General features: G+C 68.9%; 2 protein-coding genes across 2 annotated transcripts in view; one reads left to right on the plus strand and one right to left on the minus strand.

Moving 5' to 3' along the window:
* Positions 1 to 298: 298 nt before the first annotated feature.
* Positions 299 to 6,906, minus strand: CCDC120 (coiled-coil domain containing 120). The gene is made up of 8 exons (XM_069773890.1): positions 6,703 to 6,906; positions 5,893 to 5,999; positions 5,310 to 5,417; positions 4,663 to 4,846; positions 2,966 to 3,254; positions 2,757 to 2,864; positions 1,468 to 1,857; positions 299 to 428 (listed from the first exon to the last, which is right to left on the minus strand). The coding sequence occupies exons 1-8, from the start codon at positions 6,749 to 6,751 to the stop codon at positions 356 to 358; spliced, it is 1,308 nt and encodes a 435-aa protein (XP_069629991.1). The 5' UTR covers positions 6,752 to 6,906; the 3' UTR covers positions 299 to 355.
* A 2,519-nt stretch (positions 6,907 to 9,425) lies between these two features.
* TFE3 (transcription factor binding to IGHM enhancer 3) overlaps positions 9,426 to 10,164 on the plus strand; it is an 8,216-nt gene continuing 7,477 nt past the window's right edge. The window contains 2 exon segments of the mRNA XM_069774456.1: positions 9,426 to 9,479; positions 9,481 to 9,710. Coding sequence (XP_069630557.1) covers positions 9,426 to 9,479; positions 9,481 to 9,710 — 284 coding nt within the window.

Genomic DNA, 10,164 nt, shown 5'->3' on the forward strand with positions numbered 1-10,164 from the left:
TACGGGGGCTGCAAGAAACCCCCAAAACGGCGCCGTTTTCCCCCAAAAAAGAGCCAGGCGAGGCAATGGCAGCAGGTCCCTGTATTGAACCCGGTCCCCGCGTCCCCCTCCTTCCCCCCCCCCGCTGCCGGACCCCCGTTCCCGAGGGGGGGGGGGCATGCAACAGGGGCTCCCCAAAAACCGGCCGCTCGCCAGGAGCGGTCCGGGGGGGGCCCCAGGGGTTTGGGGGTTTCCCCCTCCAATTTTGGGGTATCCCCACCCAAATTTGGGGATCCCACCCCCCACGCGTGGAGTGGGGTACGGAGCGATTCCGGGAGCGTGATCCCCCCCCCCCCCCCCCTGGAATTTGGGGGGGTCACACCAAGGTGCCGGGGGGCTGTGGGTCCGTGGTGGGAGGGGGGGCGGCCGCAGGGGGGTCCCCCGAGGCCCTGGCGGGGGTGGGGATGGGGAGAAAAAAAAGGTTAAAAAAGGGAAGTGAAAGGAAAATGAAAGAAATAAAAATTAAAACACACACAAAAAGATGGGAAAACAATGGAAAAAAGAAAAAAAGAGAAAAGAGAAACAGCAATTAGCCCCCCCAAATGTGGCCCCCCCGTCCCCTGCTGGCCCTCCCCCCAGAGCCCTGGGGATCAGACCCCCCGAAAACCCAGGACACCCCCCCCACAACCCAGAATTAAGAGAAAAGATGAAAAAAAAGAGAAGGGGGCAGGAGAGACCCCCCCCCCCCAGAAAAAAGCAGGGATGCTGGGGTGGGGGGGAGCCCTAGAATTGGGGTTCGGAGGGAAATTGGGGAGGGGGATTCCCTGGAGGAGACCCCAGATGTGGGGGGGGGTGCTGGGGAGATTCTGGGGGGGGCCCTGTGAGGCTCAAGGGGGAGGTTTTGGGGGGGGGGGGCAAAAGAGGAACATTTGGGGTGTCCCCCATGGGGGCTCTGTGGGGTTTGAGGGGTCCCCGAGCCTGAGTCCCCAATTTGGGGACATTTTAGGGGTCCTGAAGGATGGGGGGGGGGGGGCAAACTGGAGTTATTGGTGCCCCCAGCCCTCCTCGTCCTCAAACCGACGACATTCGGAGGGGGGGGCTGTCCCTGAAAAGGGGGGGACATTTGGGCTCCCCAAAAGGACGTAGAGTGGTCCCCAGTGGATGGGGGGGGGCCCCAAAGGCTGGGGGGGGTCCCCAAAGACTGAGGGGGTCTCCCCAAAGGCTGGGGGGGTCTCCCCAAGGGCTGGGGGGGCCCCAAAGGCTCGGGGGGGTCCCCAAAGGCTGGGGGGGGTCTCCCCAAGGGCTGGGGGGGCCCCAAAGGCTCGGGGGGGTCCCCAAAGGCTGGGGGGGGTCTCCCCAAGGGCTGGGGGGGCCCCAAAGGCTCAGGGGGGGTCCCCAAACCGGGGACTTCAGCCTCCCTGGGGGAGGGGGCTCACCCAAACGCCCCCCCCCCCCCCTTAAAAGAGGGGCGCGCGATACCCCCCGTACCTGGGCGCCAGGGCCCCGGCGTAGCTGAGCGAGTGGGGCAAACCGGGGGGGTCGCGGCGGCGGGGGGGCCAAGCGGGACCGGGGGGCTGGAGGCGAGAAGCCGGGGGGGCCGCCGGGGGGGTCCCCGTGTGTCGCAGGTACCAGTCCCGCAGCCCCTCCAGCGCCAACCACTTCTGACTGCGGCGCTGCTCCGCCGAAGGGGGACCCCCCCGAGCCCGGGCGGCTTCGGGGGGATTTTCGGGGGGGCCCCCCCAATCGATCAAAGCCTCCGAACTGTTGCTGCGACGGGTGCGGGGGGCCGGCGGCGGGGGGCCGGGGAGCGGGGGACCCCCGAGTTGCGAGTCCTGGCTGCCAGACCAGGGTCGGGGGGGCAACCCCGGCGCCTCGGGGCTGGAGGGGGGGACACACGGGGTGAGATGGAGGGGTTGGGGACCCCCCCAGGCCCCCCCCAGGCCCCCCCCTGCATCCCTACGCTGCTCCCCAAGCCCTGAAATTGCCCCACACCCCCCCAAATTGCCCCTCAGCCCCCTCTTCTTGCCCACAACACCCCCCCCAAGCCCTGCAATTACCCCCCCCCAAATTGCCCCCAGTACCTCCTATTGCTCCTCAGCCCCCTCTTCTTGCCCACAACACCCCCCCCAAGTCCTGCAATTACCCCCCCCCCCAAATTGCCCCCAGTACCTCCTATTGCTCCTCAGCCCCCTCTTCTTGCCCACAACAGCCCCCCCCAAGCCCTGAAATTGCCCCACAGCCCCCCCAAATTGCCCCCAGGACCCCCCCAAATTGCTCCTCAGCCCCCTCTTTTCGCCCACAACACCCCCCCCAAGTCCTGCGATTGCCCCACCCCCCCCCAAATTGCCCCCAGGACCTACTATTACTCCTCAGCCCTCTCTTCTCGCCCACAAAACCCCCCCCAAGCCCTGCGATTGCCCCACAGCCCCCCCCAAATTGCCCCCAGGACCCCCCCAAATTGCTCCTCAGCCCCCTCTTTTCACCCACAACACCCCCCCCAAGTCCTGCGATTGCCCCACACCCCCCCCAAATTGCCCCCAGGACCTACTATTGCCGCTCAGCCCCCTCTTCTTGCCCACAACACCCCCCCAAGTCCTGCGATTGCCCCACACCCCCCCCAAATTGCCCCCAGGACCTACTATTACCCCTCAGCCCCCTCTTCTTGCCCACAACACCCCCCTCAAGCCCTGAAATCGCCCCACAGCCCCCCCAAATTGCCCCCAGGACCTCCTATTGCTCCTCAACCCCCCCACAAACCCCCCCCCCAAAACGCTCACCGGCAGAGGGGGTGCCCGCGGGCGCAGGGGCTGCGGGCCAGGACGGGGGTGGCCGGGACGCTGCGACCCTCGAAGCTGGAAGCGCTGCGGGGCAGGGTCCGCGCCGGGCTGGGGGGGTCACGGCACCCCGTTAAGGGGGTGTGGGGGTCTTTTGGGAGAGGACACGGGGGTGGGAAAAGCAATGGGGGGGGGGGTGAGGGGACACGTACCTGGCGGGACTGGCGAGGGAGCTGCGGCGGCCGGGTCCCCCCACGGCGGCGTCGGGGACCCACTGCGGTCGGCGGTCGGGGCTGCCGGATCCTGCCCGGGGGGGCGAAGGGCGGCCGGTTCCGCTCGGGGGGGGTTTCGGGGGGGGTAGGGCCCCTGTTGGGGAGACACGGTGTGGGACCCAGGATTTCTGGGTGGTCCCCCCTTGCCCCCCCGGGGGGGGGGGACACGCAGGCGGCCGGCGCTCACCGTTCTCCAGGGCGGGCAGGTCGCAGAGGGACCCGTTCTCGTCTGGGGGAAACAAAGCGAGGGGAGAGGTGTCAGCGCTGACGGGACCCCCCCAAAACTGCAGCCCCCCCCCCCCCCCCCGCTCCAAGCCAGGCTTTCCCCAGAAGCTCCCCCCACCATGCTCTGGGGATGCCCCAATCTCCCCCCACGCTCTGGGGACGCCCTGAGACCCCACCCCGGTGCTCTAGGGACCCTCCAAACTCCCCCCTCCATGCTCTGGGGACCTTCTGACCCCCTCCTATGCTCTGGGGACCCCCCCCCATGCTCTGAGGACCCCCTGACACCCCCCCCCTTGCTCTGGCGACCCCCCCACCCCTCCTCCTGGTACCCTGGGGATCCTCCAAACTCCCCCCCTCATGCTCTTGGGACCCCCCCCATGCTCCTGGGACCCCCTGACACCCCCCCCATACTCTGGGGACCCCCCACCCCTCCTCCTGGTGCCCTGGGGACCCTCCAAACTCCCCCCCTCATGCTCTGGAAACCCCCCCCCATGCTCTGAGGACCCCGTGATCCCCCTCCCCGGTGCTCTGCAGACCCCCCAACAACCCCCCCCATACTCTGGGGACCCCCCACCCCTCCTCCTGGTGCCCTGGGGACCCTCCAAACTCCTGCCCTCATGCTCTGGAGACCCCCCCCCCATGCTCTGAGGACCCCCCGATCCCCCTCCCTGGTGCTCTGCAGACCCCCCAACACCCCCCCCCTTGCTCTGGGGACCCCCTAACTCCTCCTCCTGGTGCTCTGGGGACCCTCCAAACTCCCCCCCTCATGCTCTTGGGACTCCCCCCATGCTTTGAGTACCCCCTGACACCCCCCCCTTGCTCTGGGGACCCCCCAATCCTTCTTCCTGGTACTCTGGGGACCCTCCAAACTCCCCCCTCCATGCTCTTGGGACCCCCCCTATGCTTTGAGGACTCCCTGACACCCCCCCCATACTCTGGGGACCCCCCACCCCTCCTCCTGGTGCTCTGGGGACCCTCCAACACCCTCCCCTTTGCTCTGAGGACCCCCCCCCATGCTCTGGGGACCCCCCAATCCCCCTCCCCGGTGCTCTGCGGACCCCCGACCCCTCCTCCTGGTGCTCTGGGGACCCTCCAACCCCCCCCCCCATGCTCTTGGGACCCCCCCCCCATGCTTTGAGGACCCCCTGACACCCCCCCCATACTCTGGGGACCCCCCACCCCTCCTCCTGGTGCTCTGGGGACCCTCCAAACTCCCCCCCCATGCTCTTGGGACCCCCCCCATGCTCTTAGGACCCTCCCCCATGCTTTGAGGACCCCCTGACACCCCCCCCATGCTCTGGGGACCCCCCACCCCTCCTCCTGGTGCTCTGGGGACCCCCCAACCCCCCCCCCCTTTGCTCTGAGGACCCCCCCCCATGCTTTAGGGACCCCCCCCGACCCCCGGTACCCACCGTGCGCGGCGGCGGCGGCGCCGAGCTGTGCGCGGAGCTGCCGGAGCCGTTGGGCCGCCTCGGCCTGCAGGCGCTGCCGGCGGCGCCGCTGTTCGGGGGGTAACCCCGGGGCGGCCGCCAAACGCCGGGCGGCTTCTACTACCTGGAGCTGCACCGCCACCTCCCGCCGAGCCGCCCGAGCCGCCTGCGGGAGCCGGGATCGGGCACGACGGGGCCGGGATCCCGCCGAGACCGGGCCGCGGGGGGGCCGCCGTACGGAAACCGGGGAGGGGGGAAACTAGGCCGCCGTGGGGGTACAGCAGGGCGCCGCCATGATGGGGGGACAGGGCGCCGCCATGCGGGTACGGCGGCCGCGAGGGGACAATAAGGGCCGAGTGTGTATGGGGGGGGTACGGAGGCCGCGAAGGGACGATAAGGGCCCGCTGTAGGGGTACGGGGGCCGCGAAAGGACAAAAAAGCTCCCCCGTAGGGGTACGGGGGCCACCGGGGGGGTTAAGGAGGCCGTGAGGGGACGCCCCCGGGTGGGATATGGGGGTACGGGGGGGGGAAAGGACGGTTTTGGCCTCCCCCCACCCTCCCCAGCCCCTTATTCCTCCCCCCCCGTTCTCCGCCACCCCTGGTCCCCCCCCATTTCCCCCCCTGCCTACCTCAGGGAGGGGGCCCCGGGGGGGACCCCCGGCCCGACGGCGTGGGGGGGGCTGGGGCCTCTCGCCAGGCTCCAGGGGGTACTCGGGGGGCAGCTTCCCCGTCAGCTCCTGTGCACAGCGGGGGGGGGGCGATGGGGGGCCGGGGGGGGGTGGGGGTGGGCTAGGGGCCTCTAGGAAGGGAGGGAGGGGTTGGTTTTTTTGGGGGGGGGAGCCCAGGGAGCTTGGGGAGGGCTGGAGGGAAAGGGGGGGGGGGGCTATGGCAGTTCTGGGGGGGGCTATAGGGGTCCCGGAGGGATCTATAGGGATCCCGGGGGGGTCTATAGGGGTCCCGGGGGGGCCAGTGGGGGGGATAGAAGGGTCTGGGGGTGTCCCGGGGTGGGGGGTGGGGGCTGTGGGGATCCTGGGGGGGGGCCCCAGGGGGCTGGGGGGGGGTCCTGGGGTTGGGGAGGGAGCCCCGGGGGGGTCAGAGATCAGGGGGTGATTCTGGGTGTCCTGTGGGTTGGGGGGGGGCCCTTGAGGGGGTGGTGGGGGGGATGGAAGAGGGGTGGGGGGGGTCAGAGGTGAGGGGTCAGGGGTGACTCACGGCCTCCTGCAGGCAGAGGCGCCGCAGCTCCCGCAGGCGCAGCCCCAGGGCCTGGCGCAGCCCCCGCTGCCGCTCCCGCAGCTCCTGCAGCCGCCCCGCGGGCGCCCCTGCGCCGGGCAGAGGTCAGGGGGCAGAGGTCAAGGGGGGGCAGAGGTCAAGGGGGGCAGAGGTCAAGGGGGGGCAGAGGTCGGGGGGGAAGAGGGCAGGGGGGCACCAGGGAACGGAGGTTGGAAATGCTGGAGGTCACGAGGGGGCAGAGGTCAAAGGGGCAGAGGTCAGGGGGTCAGAGGGGGAAGAGGTCAGGGGGCAGAGGTCAGGGGGGAAGAGGTCGGGGGGGCACCAGGGGCAGGGGTGGGGGGGTCACCAGGGAACAGAGGTTGGAAATGCCGGAGGTCACGAGGGGGCAGAGGTCGGGGGGCAGAGGTCAAGGGGGCAGAGGTCGGGGGGGCAGAGGTCAGGGGGCAGAGGTCGGGGGGAAGAGGTCGGGGGGGCACCAGGGGCAGGGGTCGGGGGGGAAGAGGTGGGGGGGGTCACCAGGGAACGGAGGTTGGAAACGCCGGAGGCCACGAGGGGGCAGAGGTCGGGGTCACCGGGGGGCAGAGGTCATGGGAACCGGGGGTCAGAGGTGACAGGAACCGTGGGTCAGAGGTCACCAGGGCGGGGGGCAGCAGGAGTTTTGGGGGGAGACACCAAAGACCAGGGAGCACCGTGGGGTTTTGGGGGTGGGGGGGGGGGTGTCGGCGACACGGCGGGGTCAGAGGGCGCGAGGGGCGGGGGCAGGGTGGGGTCGGAGGTCAAGGGTCATCGTACCTGCAGGGCTGTAGGTGCCCGGGGGGATGATGTGGCCCCTCACCTCCATCGCGGGGCGGACGGGGGGCCGGCACCCATCGGCCCCCCCCGGCGCTGCGGGGAGACGGGAACCCCGGTGTCCGCTGACCCCCCCCCCCCCCACGCCACGACCCCAGGGGTCCCGGCAGGGGTCAGAGGTCGGAGGTCATGGCCCTGGGTGTCGCGTGTCCCCCCCCCCCCGTTTCCCCCCCCCCCCACCTCACCTCCTGCCCGGACCCAATTCCCGGCTTTTCCTCCCGCTTCCGCCTGCCCGGCCCCTCCCCTGAGGATCTGGGTGTCCCCTCCCCGTCCCAGGTCCCCCCCCCCCCAAAAAAAAAAAAGGGACACAGGGCTCTGGGGGTCCCCGTCCCCAAAATAAAGGGACCCAGGGCTCTGGGGGTCCCCGTCTCCCCCCCCCCAAAAAAAAAAAAAAGGGACCCAGGGGTCTGGGGGTCCCTGTTGTCCCCCCCCAAAAAAAAAAAAAAGGGACACAGGGGTCTGTGGGTCCCCCTCCCAAAAATAAAAGGGAACCAGGGGTCTGGGGGTCCCCGTCCCCCCCCAAAAAAAGGGACACAGGGGTCTGGGGGTCCCCCTCCCAAAAATAAAAGGGAACCAGGGGTCTGGGGGTCCCCGTCCCCCCCCAAAAAAAGGGACACAGGGGTCTGGGGGTCCCTGTGCCCCCCCCAAAAAAGGGACACAGGGGTCTGGGGGTCCCCGTCCCCCCCCAAAAAAAGGGACACAGGGGTCTGGGGGTCCCTGTGCCCCCCCCCAAAAAAGGGACAGAAGGGTCTGGGGGTCCCCCCCCAAAATAAAAGGGACTCAGGGGTCTGGGGTTCCTGTCCCCCCCCCCCCAAAAAAAAGGGACCCAGGGGTCTGGGGGTCCCTGTTGTCGTGTGTCCCCCCCCCAAAAAAAAAAGGGACCCAGGGGTCTGGGGGTCCCCCCCCAAAAAAAAGGGACCCAGGGGTCTGGGGGTCCCCATCCCCCCCCCCAAAAAAAAGGGACACAAGGGTCTGGGGGTCCCCCCCCCAAAATAAAAGGGACCCAGGGGCCTGGGGGTCCCTGTCTGCCCCCCCAGAAAAGGACACAGGAGTCTGGGGGTGTCCCCCCCCTAAAAAAGGGACACAGGGGTCTCAGGGTCCCTATCCCCCCCCCCCAAAAAGGGACCCCGGGGTCTGGGGGTCCCTATCCCCCCCCAAAAAAAGGGGACCCAGGGGTCTGCCCCCCCCCCCCCCCCCCCAAAAAAAGGCACCCAGGGGTCTGGGGTCCCCCCCCCCAAAAGGGACCCAGGTGTCCGGTGTGTCCCCCCCCCAAAAAGGGACTCGCGAGTCCAAGCCCCACTCAGGCCCCATGGTGATGGGGGGGGGACACCAAGGGGACTCCAGTGCCCCCCCCCCCCAAAACCCCCAGTTTCCCACAATGCCCCTGGACCCCCCCCCCCCCCCTTACCTTGACCCAGCGGGTGCTGCTCTTGGGGGGTGGCTGGAGGGGGGGGGGGTGTCCCGTCACCCCCAAAATTGGGCGAGACCAGGCGGCTGGGACCCCCCCCCCAAAAAAAAACCCACAAAAACACACTTCACCCCCCCCCCCCAAAAAAAAAAAAAAAAAGACCCCAAAGCGTCACCGGCTTCGGTGTTGGGGGGGGGACACGAACACCGAAGCCTCTGGGTGTTTTTGGGGGTGGGGGGGGTCTTAATCCCCCCCAAAAAAAGGATCCAGGTATCAGGGGGGGGTCTTACCCCCCCCCCAAATAAAAGGGAGGCAGGGAGCCAGGAGGGGGGGTCTTCCCCCCCCCAAAAAATTTAAAAAAAGGCCCAAGCGAGGGAGCGCAGGCCTTCACCCAGGCGTCAGGGCGGGTGTCGGGGTCCCCCCTTCTTCCCCCCCCCCAAAAATCACTCCCATGTGATGTCACTTCCTGCCACCTCCCCCCCCCCCAGCTCTTCCTGCTCCAACCCCACAGCCCCCAACTCGGGAAACAACCCCCCCCCCCAAAAAACCCCCCCCCAACCAAGGACCCTCTGGGCCCCATAGGGACCCCCCCCCCCAAAACCAGACACCCCCCCCGCTCCCTCCCCCCGTAAAACCACCCGAAACCCCGGCCGAGGCCTGGGGAAGCCTCGGACCCCCCCCCCCCGCCCCATAGAGCCCCCCCCTCCTACCCTATAGGACCCCCCCAGCCCCATAGTCCCCCCCAGGCCCATAGGATCCCCCCCCGGCCCATAGAATCCCCCCCCCAGCCCCACAGAATCCCCTTTCTACCCCATAGGCCCCCCCCAGCCCTATAGGACCCCCCCCAGCCCCATAGAGCCCCCCATCTACCCCATAGGCCCCCCCCAGCCCCATAGGACCCCCCCCAACCCCATAGAATCCCCTTTCTACCCCACAGGACCCCCCCAGCCCCATAGGACCCCCCCCAGCCCCATAGAATCCCCCCCCACCCCTATAGGACCCCCCCTCCCACCCCATATTTCCCCCCCAGCCCCATAGATCCCCCCCTTACCCTATAGGACCCCCCCCAACCCCATAGAATCCCCCCCCCAGCCCCATATTCCCCCTCCCCAACCCCATAGGACCCCCCCTCCCACCCCATATTCCCCCCCCCCAGCCCCACAGAATCCCCCCCCCAGCCCCATAGGACCCCCCCCCACCCATATTCCCCCCCCCAGCCCCCCAGGGACCCCCTCAGCGGGCGCCGTGGGGGGCGGCGATGTCCCGTGGGGCGGCCGAGGGGGCCCCCGCGCCCCCCGGCCCCCCCCCAGCGCCGCCCCCCCCCGGGCACCCCCACGGTTTACGTCCTGCTGGAGGGACCCAGCACCCCTGAGACCCTCCGGCTGCTCAGGTGAGGGGGGGGCCCATAATCCTGGGGGGGGTCCCCATAATCTTGGGAGGGGTCCCATAATCCTGGGGGGGTCCCCATAATCCTGGGGGGGGTCCCATAATCTTGGGGGGGTCCTATAATCCTGAGGGGGTCCCATAATCCTGGGGGGGTCCCCATAATCTTGGGAGGGGTCCCATAATCCTGGGGGGGTCCCCATAATCCTGGGGGGGTCTCATAATCGTGGGGAGGGTCCCATAATCTCGGGGGGGTCCTATAATCCTGAGGGGGTCCCATAATCCTGGGGGGGTCCCCATAATCCTGGGGGGGGTCCCATAATCATGGGAGGGTCCCATAATCTTGGGAGGTCCCCATAATCCTGGGGGGGTCCTATAATCCTGGGGGGGGGCCATAATCCTGGGGGGTCTCATAATCCTGGGGAGGGTCCCCATAATCCTGGGGGGTCCCCATAATCCTGGGGGGTCCCCACCCCATAATCCTGGCGGGGTCCCATGATCCTGGGGGGTCCCCATAATCCTGGGGGGGTCCTATAATCCTTGGGGGGGGCCCATAATCTTGGGGGGGTCCCATGATCCTGTGGGGGGTCCCCATAATCCTGGGGGGGTCCTAT

Source organism: Haliaeetus albicilla, chromosome 29, assembly GCF_947461875.1.
Source record: "Haliaeetus albicilla chromosome 29, bHalAlb1.1, whole genome shotgun sequence".
Lineage (NCBI taxonomy): Eukaryota > Metazoa > Chordata > Aves > Accipitriformes > Accipitridae > Haliaeetus > Haliaeetus albicilla.